The sequence below is a fragment of the Oncorhynchus masou genome, unplaced genomic scaffold (assembly GCF_036934945.1).
Source record: "Oncorhynchus masou masou isolate Uvic2021 unplaced genomic scaffold, UVic_Omas_1.1 unplaced_scaffold_459, whole genome shotgun sequence".
Classification (NCBI taxonomy): Eukaryota; Metazoa; Chordata; class Actinopteri; order Salmoniformes; family Salmonidae; genus Oncorhynchus; species Oncorhynchus masou.
In genome coordinates, this window is record NW_027010985.1 from 443,753 (window position 1) to 464,143 (window position 20,391).

At 45.6% G+C, this 20,391-nt stretch overlaps 1 protein-coding gene across 1 annotated transcript in view; it reads left to right on the plus strand.

Moving 5' to 3' along the window:
• Positions 1-9,946, plus strand: part of LOC135535199 (C5a anaphylatoxin chemotactic receptor 1-like) — a 12,982-nt gene extending 3,036 nt beyond the window's left edge. Inside the window, exons 2-3 of the mRNA XM_064961904.1 lie at positions 3,646-3,839; positions 5,719-9,946. Of these exons, the coding sequence (XP_064817976.1) occupies positions 3,693-3,839; positions 5,719-6,690 (1,119 nt within the window). The 5' untranslated portion in view covers positions 3,646-3,692 and the 3' untranslated portion in view covers positions 6,691-9,946. The remainder of the gene's footprint in view (positions 1-3,645; positions 3,840-5,718) is intronic.
• Positions 9,947-20,391: the final 10,445 nt, after the last annotated feature.

Below are 20,391 nucleotides of genomic sequence, written 5' to 3' on the forward strand. Positions count from 1 at the left end.
TTAACAGAAGGATAGGTCACCCAGACCCAGATTAAAGCCTGTACGTTTCAACACATTAACAGAAGGATAGGTCACCCAGACCCAGATTAAAGCCTGTACGTTTCAACACATTAACAGAAGGATAGGTCACCCAGACCCAGATTAAAGCCTGTACGTTTCAACACATTAACAGAAGGATAGGTCACCCAGACCCAGATTAAAGCCTGTACGTTTCAACACATTAACAGAAGGATAGGTCACCCAGACCCAGATTAAAGCCTGTACGTTTCAACACATTACCAGAAGGATAGGTCACCCAGACCCAGATTAAAGCCTGTACGTTTCAACACATTAACAGAGGGATAGGTCACCCAGACCCAGATTAAAGCCTGTACGTTTCAACACATTAACAGAAGGATAGGTCACCCAGACCCAGATTAAAGCCTGTACGTTTCAACACATTAACAGAGGGATAGGTCACCCAGACCCAGATTAAAGCCTGTACGTTTCAACACATTAACAGAAGGATAGGTCACCCAGACCCAGATTAAAGCCTGTACGTTTCAACACATTAACAGAAGGATAGGTCACCCAGACCCAGATTAAAGCCTGTACGTTTCAACACATTAACAGAAGGATAGGTCACCCAGACCCAGATTAAAGCCTGTACGTTTCAACACATTAACAGAAGGATAGGTCACCCAGACCCAGATTAAAGCCTGTACGTTTCAACACATTAACAGAAGGATAGGTCACCCAGACCCAGATTAAAGCCTGTACGTTTCAACACATTACCAGAGGGATAGGTCACCCAGACCCAGATTAAAGCCTGTACGTTTCAACACATTAACAGAAGGATAGGTCACCCAGACCCAGATTAAAGCCTGTACGTTTCAACACATTAACAGAAGGATAGGTCACCCAGACCCAGATTAAAGCCTGTACGTTTCAACACATTACCAGAAGGATAGGTCACCCAGACCCAGATTAAAGCCTGTACGTTTCAACACATTAACAGAAGGATAGGTCACCCAGACCCAGATTAAAGCCTGTACGTTTCAACACATTAACAGAAGGATAGGTCACCCAGACCCAGATTAAAGCCTGTACGTTTCAACACATTAACAGAGGGATAGGTCACCCAGACCCAGATTAAAGCCTGTACGTTTCAACACATTAACAGAAGGATAGGTCACCCAGACCCAGATTAAAGCCTGTACGTTTCAACACATTAACAGAAGGATAGGTCACCCAGACCCAGATTAAAGCCTGTACGTTTCAACACATTAACAGAAGGATAGGTCACCCAGACCCAGATGGACACGATGAGGTAGTAAAACCAGTCTCACAGAACAGTGACGGGGTGAGATAAATAGTAGTGTAGCTAGTCTGTCTCCTCACTGTAGTCTAGCTAGTCTGTCTCCTCACTGTGGTCTAGCTAGTCTGTCTCCTCACTGTGGTCTAGCTAGTCTGTCTCCTCACTGTAGTCTAGCCAGTCTGTCTCCTCACTGTAGTCTAGCCAGTCTGTCTCCTCACTGTGGTCTAGCTAGTCTGTCTCCTCACTGTAGTCTAGCTAGTCTGTCTCCTCACTGTAGTCTAGCTATTCTGTCTCCTCACTTTAGTCTAGCTAGTCTGTCTCCTTACTGTAGTCTAGCCAGTCTGTCTCCTCACTGTAGTCTAGCCAGTCTGTCTCCTCACTGTAGTCTAGATAGTCTGTCTCCTCACTGTAGTCTAGCTAGTCTGTCTCCTCACTGTAGTCTAGCCAGTCTGTCTCCTCACTGTGGTCTAGCCAGTCTGTCTCCTCACTGTGGTCTAGCCAGTCTGTCTCCTCACTGTAGTCTAGCCAGTCTGTCTCCTCACTGTGGTCTAGCTAGTCTGTCTCCTCACTATAGTCTAGCCAGTCTGTCTCCTCACTGTAGTCTAGCTAGTCTGTCTCCTCACTGTAGTCTAGCTAGTGTGTCTCCTCACTGTGGTCTAGCTAGTGTGTCTCCTCACTGTAGTCTAGCTAGTCTGTCTCCTCACTGTGGTCTAGCTAGTCTGTCTCCTCACTGTAGTCTAGCTAGTCTGTCTCCTCACTGTAGTCTAGCTAGTCTGTCTCCTCACTGTAGTCTAGCTAGTCTGTCTCCTCACTGTAGTCTAGCTAGTCTGTCTCCTCACTGTAGTCTAGCTATTCTGTCTCCTCACTTTAGTCTAGCTTATCTGTCTCCTCACTTTAGTCTAGCTAGTCTGTCTCCTCACTGTAGTCTAGCTAGTCTGTCTCCTCACTGTAGTCTAGCCAGTTTGTCTCCTCACTTTAGTCTAGCTAGTCTGTCTCCTCACTGTAGTCTAGCTAGTCTATCTCCTCACTGTAGTCTAGCAAGTCTGTCTCCTCACTTTAGTCTAGCTAGTCTGTCTCCTCACTGTAGTCTAGCTAGTCTGTCTCCTCACTGTAGTCTAGCTAGTCTGTCTCCTCACTGTAGTCTAGCTAGTCTGTCTCCTCACTGTAGTCTAGCCAGTCTGTCTCCTCACTGTGGTCTAGCCAGTCTGTCTCCTCACTGTAGTCTAGCTAGTCTGTCTCCTCACTGTAGTCTAGCCAGTCTGTCTCCTCACTGTAGTCTAGCTAGTCTGTCTCCTCACTGTAGTCTAGCTAGTCTGTCTCCTCACTGTAGTCTAGCTAGTCTGTCTCCTCACTGTGGTCTAGCCAGTCTGTCTCCTCACTGTAGTCTAGCTAGTCTGTCTCCTCACTGTAGTCTAGCTAGTCTGTCTCCTCACTGTAGTCTAGCTAGTCTGTCTCCTCACTGTAGTCTAGCTAGTCTGTCTCCTCACTGTGGTCTAGCTAGTCTGTCTCCTCACTGTGGTCTAGCTTGTCTGTCTCCACACTAACATATATTTCCATACTGTCTGTCTCCACAGGTCTCCTCACTGTGGTCTAGCTAGTCTGTCTCCACACTAACATATATCTCCATACTGTCTGTCTCCACACTAACATATATCTCCATACTGTCTGTCTCCACATTAACATATATCTCTATACTGTCTGTCTCCACAGGTCTCCTCACTGTGGTCTAGCTAGTCTGTCTCCACACTAACATATATCTCCATACTGTCTGTCTCCACATTAACATATATCTCCATACTGTCTGTCTCCACAGGTCTCCTCACTGTGGTCTAGCTAGTCTGTCTCCACACTAACATATATCTCCATACTGTCTGTCTCCACACTAACATATATCTCCATACTGTCTGTCTCCACATTAACATATATCTCTATACTGTCTGTCTCCACAGGTCTCCTCACTGTGGTCTAGCTAGTCTGTCTCCACACTAACATATATCTCCATACTGTCTGTCTCCACACTAACATATATCTCCATACTGTCTGTCTCCACATTAACATATATCTCTATACTGTCTGTCTCCACAGGTCTCCTCACTGTGGTCTAGCTAGTCTGTCTCCACACTAACATATATCTCCATACTGTCTGTCTCCACACTAACATACATCTCCATACTGTCTGTCTCCACACTAACATACATCTCCATACTGTCAGTCTCCACACTAACATATATCTCCATACTGTCAGTCTCCACACTAACATATATCTCCATACTGTCTGTCTCCACACCAACATATATCTCCATACTGTCTGTCTCCACACTAACATACCATACTGTCTGTCTCCACAGGTCTCCTCCCTGCAGCTCCAGGGCTATATCTTCCTATCTGAGCCACTATGAACCTTGTGAACAGCAGCCAGTGGTTCCTGACCCAGCCGTCTCCCAGCCCAGCAGGACCCAGTACAGGACTGGGCTGTAGTAATACCTGGCAGGCAGAGACAGGCCGCATCACTCAGATGGTCATCACCGTGCTCATCTTCCTGGTGAGTCTCTAGTCTGGAGAATCATTATAGGTCAGTCGACATCAATACAGGTACTGCTGTGCAGGTGTTTCGTTCCAGCGCACCTGATTCAATCGGCTTTAATCGAGACCATGCCATGCTGAATCAGGGGGGTTAGTGTTGGGCTGGAACAAAACCATGCAATGTTGAATCAGGGGGGTTAGTGTTGGGCTGGAACAAAACCATGCAATGTTGAATCAGGGGGTTAGTGTTGGGCTGGAACAAAACCATGTTGAATCAGGGGGGTTAGTGTTGGGCTGGAACAAAACCATGTTGAATCAGGGGGTTAGTGTTGGGCTGGAACAAAACCATGTTGAATCAGAGGGGGTAGTGTTGGGATGGAACAAGACCATGTTGAATCAGGGGGGTTCGTGTTGGGCTGGAACAAAACCATGTTGAATCCGGGGGTTAGTGTTGGGCTGAAACAAAACCATGTTGAATCAGGGGGTTCGTGTTGGGCTGGAACAAAACCATGTTGAATCAGGGGGGTTAGAGTTGGGCTGGAACAAAACCATGTTGAAACAGGGGGGTTAGTGTTGGGCTGGAACAAGACCATGTTGAATCAGGGGGTTAGAGTTGGGCTGGAACAAAACCATGTTGAAACAGGGGGTTAGTGTTGGGCTGGAACAAGACCATGCCATGTTGAATCAGGGGGGGTAGTGTTGGGATGGAACAAGACCATGTTGAATCAGTGGGTTAGTGTTGGGCTGGAACAAGACCATGTTGAATCAGGGGGGGTAGTGTTGGGCTGGAACAAAACCATGTTGAATCAGGGGGTTAGTGTTGGGCTGGAACAAAACCATGTTGAATCAGGGGGGTTAGTGTTGGGCTGGAACAAAACCATGTTGAATCAGGGGGGTTAGTGTTGGGCTGGAACAAAACCATGTTGAATCAGGGGGGTTAGTGTTGGGCTGGAACAAAACCATGTTGAATCAGGGGGGTTAGTGTTGGGCTGGAACAAAACCATGTTGAATCAGGGGGGTTAGTGTTGGGCTGGAACAAAACCATGTTGAATCAGGGGGTTAGTGTTGGGCTGGAACAAAACCATGTTGAATCAGGGGGTTAGTGTTGGGCTGGAATAAAACCATGTTGAATCAGGGCGTTAGTGTTGGGCTGGAACAAAACCATGTTGAATCAGGGGGGTTAGTGTTGGGCTGGAACAAAACCATGTTGAATCAGGGGGTTAGTGTTGGGCTGGAACAAAACCATATTGAATCAGGGGGGTTAGAGTTGGGCTGGAACAAAACCATGTTGAATCAGGAGGGTTAGTGTTGGGCTGGAACAAGACCATGTTGAATCAGGGGGGTTAGTGTTGGGCTGGAACAAGACCATGTTGAATCAGGAGGGTTAGTGTTGGGCTGGAACAAAACCATGTTGAATCAGGAGGGTTAGTGTTGGGCTGGAACAAAACCATGTTGAATCAGGAGGGTTAGTGTTGGGCTGGAACAAAACCATGTTGAATCAGGGGGTTAGTGTTGGGCTGGAACAAAACCATGTTGAATCAGGAGGGGTAGTGTTGGGCTGGAACAAAACCATGTTGAATCAGGGGGGTTAGTGTTGGGCTGGAACAAAACCATGTTGAATCAGGGGGTTAGAGTTGGGCTGGAACAAAACCATGTTGAATCAGGGGGGTTAGTGTTGGGCTGGAACAAAACCATGTTGAATCAGGGGGTTAGTGTTGGGCTGGAACAAAACCATGTTGAATCAGGGGGTTAGTGTTGGGCTGGAACAAAACCATGTTGAAACAGGGGGGTTAGTGTTGGGCTGGAACAAAACCATTCCCACTTGGCATAACTCCAGATCTTGAGGTTCCTGCAGTGTCTTCTGATTTATGACATCACTTCCTCTTCTCTGTCCCCAGGTGGGCGTGTCCTTGAACAGCCTCGTGGTGTATGCGTTGGCCTGGCGTGGGCGTGGCCGCCTGACGAGGCGTGGCAGCTTGGGCCAAGGGGAGACGCGCGGCGCCAGCAGCTTCCGTGTCTACGTAGTGAACCTGGCGCTGGCTGACCTGGTCCTCCTCCTCCGCACCCCTCTGATGCTGGCGTACCTGGCCCACAGCTGTAGCTGGCCCGTGGGGAAACTGGCCTGTCGCCTGGTGGTGTTCCTTAGAGGCCTGGGACTATACGCCGCAGCCTTCCTGCTGTGTGCCGTGGCTGTGGAGAGATGTCTGTGTCTCCTCAGGCCGGTCTGGTCCAGTCTGAAGCGTCCTCGCTGGGCAGTTCCCCTGGTGTGTGGTCTCCTCTGGGGGCTGGCTGCTGCCCTGGCTACCCCTTACCTCCACACTGCCGACCTGCTGGAGCTCAACGGTACTACCCAGTGTCTGGAGAGCCTGGGGTACAGCACGGGGCTGTTTGTGACCGAGACGGTCGCCGGGTTCCTCATGCCGTTAACGGTGTTCCTGGTGAGTAACGTAGCCGTGCTGTGGACCGCCAGGCAGGCAGGAGTCTCCGGACCAACCTCTCCATCCTCCTCTTCTTCCTTTTCGGCGACTGCGAGACAGATGGCCAGGCTGTACCGGGTCCTCTTCCTCACCATGCTCCTCTTCCTGTCCTGCTGGGTCCCCTACTTTACCTGTCGCTTCCTGCGGGCGCTGGCTGCAGGGCGGCCTGACCGGGCGGGGCTGTACCGGGCGTCGTTCACGGGGGCATACGTCTCTCTGTTCCTGGTGTACCTGAAGAGCTCCCTGAATCCTGTCCTCTATGTGTTCGCCGCCCGAGGCCTGGGGCGAACCGTCCGCGCCTCGCTCCCCTCCACCATCGAGAGAGTCTTCAATTATGACTATTCTGACTCCAGGAGTAGACGGACCCTAAGGAGGGAGGATTCACAGATCTAGTGCCCTAAAAAGCCCTGTTAGGGACCATGTACATATGGAAGATTCACAGATCTAGTGCCCTAAAAAGCCCTGTTAGGGACCGTACATATGGGAGATTCACAGATCTAGTGCCCTAAAAAGCCCTGTTAGGGACCGTACATATGGGAGATTCACAGATCTAGTGCCCTAAAAAGCCCTGTTAGGGACAGTACATATGGGAGATTCACAGATCGAGTGCCCTAAAAAGCCCTGTTAGGGACTGTACATATGGGAGATTCACAGATCTAGTGCCTTAAAAAGCCCTGTTAGGGACCGTACATATGGGAGATTCACAGATCTAGTGCTCCACAGCCCTGTTAGGGACCTTGCAGTTTTACTAGCAGACTGTAGAGATCCACTGTGACTGCTGGCCAACGAACTCAGACGTTACAGGCTTACTTCAGCCCTGTGTGGACTACATGGACTGCATTATTATAGCTATAGGCATTATCTTAGACTGGGTGACAGTCTTGCTTCAGCGCTGTCTGGACTACATTATTAGGACTATATTGCATTATCTTAGGCTGGGTGACAGTCTTGCTTCAGCGCTGTCTGGACTACATTATTAGGACTATATTGCATTATCTTAGGCTGGGTGACAGGCTTGCTTCAGCGCTGTCTGGACTACATTATTAGGACTATATTGCATTATCTTAGGCTGGGTGACAGGCTTGCTTCAGCCCTGTCTGGACTACATTATTATAGCCATAGGCATTATCTTAGACTGGGTGACAGTCTTGCTTCAGCCCTGTCTGGACTGCATTATTATAGCTATAGGCATTATCTTAGACTGGGTGACCGTCTTGCTTCAGCGCTGTCTGGACTACATTATTAGGACTATATTGCATTATCTTAGGCTGGGTGACAGGCTTGCTTCAGCCCTGTCTGGACTACATTATTAGGACTATATTGCATTATCTTAGGCTGGGTGACAGGCTTGCTTCAGACCTGTCTGGACTACATTATTAGGACTATATTGCATTATCTTAGGCTGGGTGACAGGCTTGCTTCAGACCTGTCTGGACTACATTATTAGGACTATATTGCATTATCTTAGGCTGGGTGACAGGCTTGCTTCAGCCCTGTCTGGACTACATTATTAGGACTATATTGCATTATCTTAGGCTGGGTGACAGGCTTGCTTCAGCCCAATGACATCATCAGACCTGGGCTTTCGGGGATTTAGCCCCGAGTCTTGGTGTAAAACGAGCTCGGCTCCACTGCATTACACACTGCAACGAACTCTCCCATCATGAGCCCTGTCCTGGCCTGCCTCTTCAGTGATGCCTAAAACCACCATTTCTGTGTACGGTGGCACTTTCGGAGGCACGAGTCATAGTGGTTTCTCAAAGTAATTTTTGATTCGCCTAAAACAAATGAGCCACGTTGGGCAGAACCAAGCACGACTTAGCGAGATCCTATTGGCTCGTTCTATTATCATCTGCATATTTCTGTTAGAGAACGCCTCCTCTGTGAAGTGCGCATGTGCAATAAATTAATTCGCCTTTACACTCCGAAAACAACGCGATTAAAAATTTAAAAAAATAAAGTTTTGCAAATGTTAAAGTCTACAAACCTTAGTCTAATTTGTTCATAAGATATTCTAGTTTTTGGAACATAAAACTTTATTGAAAATTTTGGCCCAAATCCATTTCCCTCCAGTGGGCTTCCTCTCAGTCCCACATGGAAACGCCAAGCAGATGCTTCACTTCTAAAAACCACTGAAATATCTATAACAATATCTATTGTTCTGTGGCCGAAAAAAAGGAGAAAGAGAACAAGAGCGAGGTCCACTTTGTCAGCGTGTTATTAATATAGGCCACAATGATGATGTTATTCAGAGTTATTGACCTCACAGTAAACCAGATTCGAGTCATTTACAATTCAACATGTTGATTCAAAAGCTGCGCTGACAGATAACGTTAAAACTAACTAACGTGAGGGACTACCCAGTCTAGCTATAACGTTAAACTAACTAACGTCAGGGAGTACCCAGTCTAGCTATAACGTTAAACTAACTAACGTGAGGGAGTACCCCGTCTAGCTATAACGTTAAACTAACTAACATTAGGTAGTACCCCGTCGAGCTATAACGTTTAACTAACGTCAGGGAGTACCCAGTCTAGCTATAACGTTAAACTAACTAACGTCAGGGAGTACCCAGTCTAGCTATAACGTTAAACTAACTAACGTCAGGGAGTACCCAGTCTAGCTATAACGTTAAACTAACTAACGTCAGGGAGTACCCAGTCTAGCTATAACGTTAAACTAACTAACGTCAGGGAGTACCCAGTCTAGCTATAACGTTAAACTAACTAACGTCAGGGAGTACCCCGTCTAGCTAGCAGTGCAGCTTCATTAACAACCTAACACATCTTATGAGCAGGGTTTTGACAGTACAGTCAATTACATGTTTTTATTATTATTTATTTCTCAAGGTATGTCAGTTAGAAACAAATTCTTATTTACAATGACAGCCAAACCCGAACGACGCTGGGTCAATTGTAGGACTCCCAATCACGGCCGGATGTGATTACAGCCTGGAATCGAGCCGAGGACTGTAGTGACGACTCTTACACTGACATCAGTGCCTGAGACAACTCGAATCCAATCCAACTGCTGAAGCTCTGTTCACCACCCGACATAAGTATAACTAACCAATTACTGTTTAATCAGGTACTGTCCAGATATGTTAGACATTACTGGTAAAGATGACGTTAGCCACGTTTGGTAGCTGCAGCTCAATTAGCTTTCTGTTGAAAAAACACAACTCGATAGCTTGAGTAAACATGTTTTCCCCAAAATGTATAGACGATGGACATACGGAACTGAAGATGCAACTCAACAAACACGGTTGTTGTATTTGCAGCAGTAAGTGAATAGTTTGTGTTTTCAATGATTGATCATCTCGCTACACGGTCGATGGGTTGGCTGCCAACGATGGGCGCTCCTCAGCCTGTTGTGGTCCTGGATGGCCAGACTGCTCGCAAGGGAGACACTGTCATGTGGGGAATCATACAGGGCTTATTTCAGCATGTTTCATCTTGTTATTGATACCATGTTTGACTGATTTAATGTCAATGCAAATGTATAAAAATGTTTTAAAAAGTGTGATAACTTGCTCACCGTCAACTGTAATGATGTATTTGAAACAACAAGTGGTCATTGTGCAAATGTTTTGTTTTTTCATTCCAATAAACATCGGAGACGAAATATAGTTTCCACGTTAACAATCTAAGACATCTGTTTTGGTTGCTCGCATTTTGTTGCTAAAGCGACAGCTGGACAACACCGGTCATTGAGGTAAATGAAGGATAAGACAGTTGAATGTTAAACCGGGTTAAAGATGGGAGTGAACTGCTAATATCATTAAGGAACAGAAATGATCTCAGATTTAAACATGATTTAGTTCGTATTCTGTGTGTGTGTCTGTTCAGAATACTCCATATGTCTGCTGTGTTCGGTACTATAGGAGATACAGGAAAGCAAAACAGAGCGACAACAAAGAGAGAAGGGGAGGCCCACACAAAGACAAACACGACATATTCCTCTCAAGACAGAAAGTAGTCCTTGCTAAACATTACTTCTCAAAACAAATATGCCGCGACTGCCACATCCTGTGTGTATTAACAGCGGCGAGCGATCTGTCTTAAAGATATAAATACTAACGCTCATGGGAAAGAGTGAAGTCACAGGTTTGCATCTCCAGTTTAATGTCTTATCTTTATGGATGGGCTAACATCCTAGAATTGTGTAATATAACTCACAAACATTGTGAATATTTAGTTGGGGGAAAGGACGGTATGCTGGTATGTACAGGGGTGTGTTGGAGGGAGGATTTAGTTGGGGTAAAGGACGGTATGCTGGTATGTACAGGGGTGTGTTGGAGGGAGGATTTAGATGGGGGAAAGGACGGTATGCTGGTATGTACAGGGGTGTGTTGGAGGGAGGATTTAGTTGGGGGAAAGGACGGTATGCTGGTATGTACAGGGGTGTGTTGGAGGGAGGATTTAGATGGGGGAAAGGACGGTATGCTGGTATGTACAGGGGTGTGTTGGAGGGAGGATTTAGTTGGGGGAAAGGACGGTATGCTGGTATGTACAGGGGTGTGTTGGAGGGAGGATTTAGTTGGGGGAAAGGACGGTATGCTGGTATGTACAGGGGTGTGTTGGAGGGAGGATTTAGTTGGGGGAAAGGACGGTATGCTGGTATGTACAGGGGTGTGTTGGAGGGAGGATTTAGTTGGGGGAAAGGACGGTATGCTGGTATGTACAGGGGTGTGTTGGAGGGAGGATTTAGTTGGGGGAAAGGACGGTATGCTGGTATGTACAGGGGGTGTTGGAGGGAGGATTTAGTTGGGGGAAAGGACGGTATGCTGGTATGTACAGGGGGTGTTGGAGGGAGGATTTAGTTGGGGGAAAGGACGGTATGCTGGTATGTACAGGGGTGTGTTGGAGGGAGGATTTAGTTGGGGGAAAGGACGGTATGCTGGTATGTACAGGGGTGTGTTGGAGGGAGGATTTAGTTGGGGGAAAGGACGGTATGCTGGTATGTACAGGGGTGTGTTGGAGGGAGGATTTAGTTGGGGGAAAGGACGGTATGCTGGTATGTACAGGGGTGTGTTGGAGGGAGGATTTAGTTGGGGGAAAGGACGGTATGCTGGTATGTACAGGGGTGTGTTGGAGGGAGGATTTAGTTGGGGGAAAGGACGGTATGCTGGTATGTACAGGGGTGTGTTGGAGGGAGGATTTAGTTGGGGGAAAGGACGGTATGCTGGTATGTACAGGGGTGTGTTGGAGGGAGGATTTAGTTGGGGGAAAGGACGGTATGCTGGTATGTACAGGGGTGTGTTGGAGGGAGGATTTAGTTGGGGGAAAGGACGGTATGCTGGTATGTACAGGGGTGTGTTGGAGGGAGGATTTAGTTGGGGGAAAGGACGGTATGCTGGTATGTACAGGGGTGTGTTGGAGGGAGGATTTAGTTGGGGGAAAGGACGGTATGCTGGTATGTACAGGGGTGTGTTGGAGGGAGGATTTAGTTGGGGGAAAGGACGGTATGCTGGTATGTACAGGGGTGTGTTGGAGGGAGGATTTAGTTGGGGGAAAGGACGGTATGCTGGTATGTACAGGGGTGTGTTGGAGGGAGGATTTAGTTGGGGGAAAGGACGGTATGTTGGTATGTACAGGGGGTGTTGGAGGGAGGATTTAGTTGGGGGAAAGGACGGTATGCTGGTATGTACAGGGGTGTGTTGGAGGGAGGATTTAGTTGGGGGAAAGGACGGTATGTTGGTATGTACAGGGGGTGTTGGAGGGAGGATTTAGTTGGGGGAAAGGACGGTATGCTGGTATGTACAGGGGTGTGTTGGAGGGAGGATTTAGTTGGGGAAAGGACGGTATGCTGGTATGTACAGGGGTGTGTTGGAGGGAGGATTTAGTTGGGGGAAGGACGGTATGCTGGTATGTACAGGGGTGTGTTGGAGGGAGGATTTAGTTGGGGGAAAGGACGGTATGCTGGTATGTACAGGGGTGTGTTGGAGGGAGGATTTAGTTGGGGGAAAGGACGGTATGTTGGTATGTACAGGGGTGTGTTGGAGGGAGGATTTAGTTGGGGGAAAGGACGGTATGCTGGTATGTACAGGGGTGTGTTGGAGGGAGGATTTGTTTCTGTGTAACTAGTTTGGTAAAAATAACGTCCTGAAGCTAATTGACCTTGGAATCTGATTACCACAAATATGATAAAAGCATGATTTAAGGGTGTTGGGGGCCTGCGTCTGTGCATATTATCCCCCCATTAGTTAGCAGTAATGTGCATATTAACCCCCCATTAGTTAGCAGTAATGTGCCCCCCCATTAGTTAGCAGTAATGTGCATATTATCCCCCCATTAGTTAGCAGTAATATGCATATTATCCCCCCATTAGTTAGCAGTAATGTGCATATTATCCCCCCATTAGTTAGCAGTAATGTGCATATTATCCCCCCATTAGTTAGCAGTAATGTGCATATTATCCCCCCATTAGTTAGCAGTAATGTGCATATTATCCCCCCATTAGTTAGCAGTAATGTCCATATTATCCCCCCATTAGTTAGCAGTAATGTGCATATTATCCCCCCATTAGTTAGCAGTAATGTGCATATTATCCCCCCATTAGTTAGCAGTAATGTGCATATTATCCCCCCATTAGTTAGCAGTAATGTGCATATTATCTCCCCATTAGTTAACAGTAATGTCCATATTATCTCCCCATTAGTTAACAGTAATGTGCATATTATCCCCCCATTAGTTAGCAGTAATGTCCATATTATCCCTCCATTAGTTAGCAGTAATGTCCATATTATCCCCCCATTAGTTAGCAGTAATGTCCATATTATCCCCCCATTAGTTAACAGTAATGTGCATATTATCCCCCCATTAGTTAGCAGTAATGTCCATATTATCCCCCCATTAGTTAGCAGTAATGTGCATGTTATCCCCCCCATTAGTTAGCAGTAATGTCCATATTATCCCCCCATTAGTTAGCAGTAATGTGCATGTTATCCCCCCCATTAGTTAGCAGTAATGTGCATATTATCCCTCCATTAGTTAGCAGTAATGTGCATATTATCCCCCCATTAGTTAGCAGTAATGTGCATATTATCCCCCATTAGTTAGCAGTAATGTCCATATTATCCCCCCATTAGTTAGCAGTAATGTGCATGTTATCCCCCCCATTAGTTAGCAGTAATGTGTATATTATCTCCCCATTAGTTAGCAGTAATGTGCCCCTCCCCATTAGTTAGCAGTAATGTGCATATTATCCCCCCCATTAGTTAGCAGTAATGTGCATATTATCCCCCCATTAGTTAGCAGTAATGTGTATATTATCTCCCCATTAGTTAGCAGTAATGTGCCCCTCCCCATTAGTTAACAGTAATGTGCATATTATCCCCCCATTAGTTAGCAGTAATGTGCATATTATCCCCCCATTAGTAAACAGTAATGTGCATATTATCCCCCCATTAGTTAACAGTAATGTCCATATTATCCCCCCATTAGTTAGCAGTAATGTGCATATTATCCCCCCATTAGTTAGCAGTAATGTGCATATTATCCCCCCATTAGTTAGCAGTAATGTGCCCCTCCCCATTAGTTAGCAGTAATGTGCCCCCCCATTAGTTAGCAGTAATGTGCATATTATCCCCCCATTAGTTAGCAGTAATGTGCATATTATCCCCCCATTAGTTAGCAGTAATGTGCCCCTCCCCATTAGTTAGCAGTAATGTGCCCCTCCCCATTAGTTAACAGTAATGTGCATATTATCCCCCCATTAGTTAGCAGTAATGTGCATATTATCCCCCAGTAGTTAGCAGTAATGTGCATATTATCCCCCCATTAGTTAGCAGTAATGTGCATATTATCCCCCCATTAGTTAACAGTAATGTCCATATTATCCCCCCATTAGTTAGCAGTAATGTGCATATTATCCCCCCATTAGTTAGCAGTAATGTGCATATTATCCCCCCATTAGTTAACAGTAATGTGCATATTATCCCCCATTAGTTAGCAGTAATGTGTATATTATCCCCCATTAGTTAGCAGTAATGTGCATATTATCCCCCCATTAGTTAGCAGTAATGTGCATATTATCTCCCCATTAGTTAACAGTAATGTCCATATTATCTCCCCATTAGTTAACAGTAATGTCCATATTATCTCCCCATTAGTTAACAGTAATGTGCATATTATCCCCCCATTAGTTAGCAGTAATGTGCATATTATCCCCCCATTAGTTAACAGTAATGTCCATATTATCCCCCCATTAGTTAGCAGTAATGTGCATATTATCCCCCCATTAGTTAGCAGTAATGTGCATATTATCCCCCCATTAGTTAGCAGTAATGTGCATATTATCCCCCCATTAGTTAGCAGTAATGTGCATATTATCCCCCCATTAGTTAGCAGTAATGTCCATATTATCTCCCCATTAGTTAGCAGTAATGTGCATATTATCTCCCCATTAGTTAGCAGTAATGTGCATATTATCCCCCCCATTAGTTAGCAGTAATGTGCCCCCCCCATTAGTTAGCAGTAATGTCCATATTATCCCCCATTAGTTAGCAGTAATGTGCATATTATCCCCCCCATTAGTTAGCAGTAATGTCCATATTATCTCCCCATTAGTTAGCAGTAATGTGCATATTATCCCCCCATTAGTTAGCAGTAATGTGTATATTATCTCCCCATTAGTTAGCAGTAATGGGCATATTATCCCCCCCATTAGTTAGCAGTAATGTGCATATTATCCCCCCATTAGTTAGCAGTAATGTCCATATTATCTCCCCATTAGTTAGCAGTAATGTGCATATTATCTCCCCATTAGTTAGCAGTAATGTGCCCCCCCCATTAGTTAACAGTAATGTGCCCCTCCCCATTAGTTAGCAGTAATGTGCATATTATCCCCCCATTAGTTAGCAGTAATGTGCATATTATCCCCCCATTAGTTAGCAGTAATGTGCATATTATCTCCCCATTAGTTAGCAGTAATGTGCATATTATCCCCCCATTAGTTAGCAGTAATGTGCATATTATCCCCCCATTAGTTAGCAGTAATGTGCATATTATCCCCCCATTAGTTAGCAGTAATGTGCCCCTCCCCATTAGTTAGCAGTAATGTGCCCCTCCCCATTAGTTAACAGTAATGTGCATATTATCCCCCCATTAGTTAGCAGTAATGTGCATATTATCCTCCCATTAGTTAACAGTAATGTGCCCCTCCCCATTAGTTAGCAGTAATGTGCATATTATCCCCCATTAGTTAGCAGTAATGTGCATATTATCCCCCCATTAGTTAGCAGTAATGTGCCCCTCCCCATTAGTTAGCAGTAATGTGCATATTATCCCCCCATTAGTTAGCAGTAATGTGCATATTATCCCCCATTAGTTAGCAGTAATGTGTATATTATCTCCCCATTAGTTAGCAGTAATGTGCCCCTCCCCATTAGTTAGCAGTAATGTGCATATTATCCCCCCATTAGTTAGCAGTAATGTCCATATTATCCCCCCATTAGTTAGCAGTAATGTGCCCCTCCCCATTAGTTAGCAGTAATGTGCCCCTCCCCATTAGTTAGCAGTAATGTGCATATTATCCCCCCATTAGTTAACAGTAATGTGCATATTATCCCCCCATTAGTTAGCAGTAATGTGCATATTATCCCCCCATTAGTTAACAGTAATGTGCATATTATCCCCCCATTAGTTAGCAGTAATGTCCATATTATCCCTCCCATTAGTTAACAGTAATGTGCCCCTCCCCATTAGTTAGCAGTAATGTGCCCCTCCCCATTAGTTAGCAGTAATGTGCATATTATCCCCCCATTAGTTAGCAGTAATGTGCAAAATATCCCCCCATTAGTTAGCAGTAATGTTCATATTATCCCCCATTAGTTAGCAGTAATGTGCATATTATCCCCCCATTAGTTAGCAGTAATGTGCCCCTCCCCATTAGTTAGCAGTAATGTGCATATTATCCCCCATTAGTTAGCAGTAATGTGCATATTATCCCCCCATTAGTTAGCAGTAATGTGCCCCTCCCCATTAGTTAGCAGTAATGTGCATATTATCCCCCATTAGTTAGCAGTAATGTGCATATTATCCCTCCATTAGTTAGCAGTAATGTGCATGTTATCCCCCCATTAGTTAACAGTAATGTCCATATTATCCCCCCATTAGTTAACAGTAATGTCCATATTATCCCCCCATTAGTTAACAGTAATGTGCATATTATCCCCCCATTAGTTAGCAGTAATGTGCATATTATCCCCCCATTAGTTAGCAGTAATGTGCATATTATCCCCCCATTAGTTAGCAGTAATGTGCATATTATCCCCCCATTAGTTAGCAGTAATGTGCATATTATCCCCCCATTAGTTAACAGTAATGTGCATATTATCCCCCCATTAGTTAACAGTAATGTGCATATTATCCCCCCATTAGTTAACAGTAATGTGCATATTATCCCCCCATTAGTTAACAGTAATGTGCATATTATCCCCCCATTAGTTAGCAGTAATGTGCATATTATCCCCCCATTAGTTAACAGTAATGTGCCCCTCCCCATTAGTTAGCAGTAATGTCCATATTATCCCCCCATTAGTTAGCAGTAATGTGCATATTATCCCTCCATTAGTTAGCAGTAATGTCCATATTATCCCCCCATTAGTTAGCAGTAATGTGCATATTATCCCCCCATTAGTTAGCAGTAATGTGCATATTATCCCCCCATTAGTTAACAGTAATGTGCATATTATCCCCCCATTAGTTAACAGTAATGTGCATATTATCCCCCCATTAGTTAACAGTAATGTGCATATTATCCCCCCATTAGTTAACAGTAATGTGCATATTTTCCCCCCATTAGTTAGCAGTAATGTCCATATTATCCCTCCATTAGTTAGCAGTAATGTCCATATTATCCCCCCATTAGTTAGCAGTAATGTGCATATTATCCCCCCATTAGTTAGCAGTAATGTGCCCCCCTCCATTAGTTAGCAGTAATGTGCATATTATCCCCCCATTAGTTAGCAGTAATGTCCATATTATCCCCCCATTAGTTAGCAGTAATGTGCATATTATCTCCCCATTAGTTAGCAGTAATGTGCATATTATCTCCCCATTAGTTAGCAGTAATGTGCCCCTCCCCATTAGTTAGCAGTAATGTGCATATTATCTCCCCATTAGTTAACAGTAATGTGCATATTATCCCCCCATTAGTTAACAGTAATGTGCATATTATCTCCCCATTAGTTAGCAGTAATGTGCATATTATCCCCCCATTAGTTAGCAGTAATGTGCATATTATCCCATTAGTTAGCAGTAATGTGCATATTATCCCCCATTAGTTAGCAGTAATGTGCATATTATCCCCCATTAGTTAGCAGTAATGTGCATATTATCCCCCATTAGTTAGCAGTAATGTGCATATTATCTCCCCATTAGTTAGCAGTAATGTGCATATTATCCCCCCATTAGTTAACAGTAATGTGCATATTATCCCCCCATTAGTTAGCAGTAATGTGCATATTATCCCCCCATTAGTTAGCAGTAATGTGCCCCTCCCCATTAGTTAGCAGTAATGTGCCCCTCCCCATTAGTTAGCAGTAATGTGCCCCCCCCATTAGTTAGCAGTAATGTGCCCCCCCCCCATTAGTTAGCAGTAATGTGCCCCCCCCCCCATTAGTTAGCAGTAATGTGCATATTATCCCCCCATTAGTTAGCAGTAATGTGCCCCTCCCCATTAGTTAGCAGTAATGTGCCCCTCCCCATTAGTTAGCAGTAATGTGCCCCCCCCCCCATTAGTTAGCAGTAATGTGCCCCCCCATTAGTTAGCAGTAATGTGCCCCCCCCCATTAGTTAGCAGTAATGTGCCCCTCCCCATTAGTTAGCAGTAATGTGCATATTATCCCCCCATTAGTTAGCAGTAATGTGCCCCTCCCCATTAGTTAGCAGTAATGTGCCCCTCCCCATTAGTTAGCAGTAATGTGCCCCTCCCATTAGTTATCCCATTAGTTAGCAGTAATGTGCCCCTCCCATTAGTTAGCAGTAATGTGCCCCTCCCCATTAGTTAGCAGTAATGTGCCCCTCCCCATTAGTTAGCAGTAATGTGCCCCTCCCCATTAGTTAGCAGTAATGTGCCCCTCCCCATTAGTTAGCAGTAATGTGCCCCTCCCCATTAGTTAGCAGTAATGTGCCCCTCCCCATTAGTTAGCAGTAATGTGCCCCTCCCCATTAGTTAGCAGTAATGTGCCCCTCCCCATTAGTTAGCAGTAATGTGCCCCTCCCCATTAGTTAGCAGTAATGTGCCCCTCCCCCCATTAGTTAGCAGTAATGTGCCCCTCCCCATTAGTTAGCAGTAATGTGCCCCCCCCATTAGTTAGCAGTAATGTGCCCCTCCCCATTAGTTAGCAGTAATGTGCCCCTCCCATTAGTTAGCAGTAATGTGCCCCTCCCATTAGTTAGCAGTAATGTGCCCCTCCCCATTAGTTAGCAGTAATGTGCCCCTCCCCATTAGTTAGCAGTAATGTGCCCCCCCCCCATTAGTTAGCAGTAATGTGCCCCCACCCCCATTAGTTAACAGTAATGTGCATATTATCCCCCCATTAGTTAGCAGTAATGTGCCCCCCCCATTAGTTAGCAGTAATGTGCCCCCCCCATTAGTTAGCAGTAATGTGCATATTATCCCCCCATTAGTTAGCAGTAATGTGCATATTATCCCCCATTAGTTAGCAGTAATGTGCATATTATCCCCCCATTAGTTAGCAGTAATGTGCCCCCCCATTAGTTAGCAGTAATGTGCCCCCCATTAGTTAGCAGTAATGTGCCCCCCCCATTAGTTAGCAGTAATGTGCCCCCCATTAGTTAGCAGTAATGTGCATATTATCCCCCATTAGTTAGCAGTAATGTGCCCCCCCCCCATTAGTTAGCAGTAATGTGCCCCCCCCATTAGTTAGCAGTAATGTGCCCCCCCCCCATTAGTTAGCAGTAATGTGCCCCCCCCCCCATTAGTTAGCAGTAATGTGCCCCCCCCCCCCATTAGTTAGCAGTAATGTGCCCCCCCCATTAGTTAGCAGTAATGTGCCCCCCCCATTAGTTAGCAGTAATGTGCCCCCCCATTAGTTAGCAGTAATGTGATCAACATCATGAGGCTTTTATTTTATTGCCAATCAAATATGGGACATGGTTTATGAAAACATTGCAACCAAATGAAACATACTTTTCCCAAAAAAAATTCGTCATGGGAAATTATATAGTTTTGCACTTGTACTTGCTAATAAATAAACATTTATTGACATCATATTCCATTGAATTAATATTAAATGTTGGTTATTTGGCGTCAAGAGAGCACAGCGCAGGGAAGAAAGCAGTGAGATATGCAACCTAGCGTCATATTTCTGCAAAACGTTCACTGCTAGCGTGCGCAGGGATCAAATCCCCCCCCGGAGTCAGCCCCAGGTCTTCAGGCCTGAGCCCCCGAATGTTCTGTCTAGCGACGTCCCTGCTTCAACCCTGTCTGGACTAGAGGCATTATCTTAGGGCTGAAGTCAGCCTGTCTGGACTAGAGGCATTATCTTAGGGCTGAAGTCAGCCTGTCTGGACTAGAGGCATTATCTTAGGGTTGAAGCCAGCCTGTCTGGACTAGAGGCATTATCTTAGGGCTGAAGTCAGCCTGTCTGGACGAGAGGCATTATTTTAGGGCTGAAGCCAGCCTGTCTGGGCGAGAGGCATTATCTTAGGGCTGAAGTCAGCCTGTCTGGACTAGAGGCATTATCTTAGGGCTGAAGCCAGCCTGTCTGGACTAGAGGCATTATTTTAGGGCTGAAGTAATCCCGCCTGGACTAGAGGCATTATTTTAGGGTTGAAGTAATCCTGTCTGGACAAGAGGCATTATCTTAGGGCTGAAGTAAACCTGTCACCCAGCCTGTCTGGACTAGAGGCATTATCTTAGGGCTGAAGTAATCCTGTCTGGACTAGAGGCATTATCTTAGGGCTGAAGTCAGCCTGTCACCCAGCCTGTCTGGACGAGAGGCATTATCTTAGGGCTGAAGTAAACCTGTCACCCAGCCTGTCTGGACTAGAGGCATTATCTTAGGGCTGAAGTAAACCTGTCACCCAGCATGTCTGGACGAGAGGCATTATCTTAGGGCTGAAG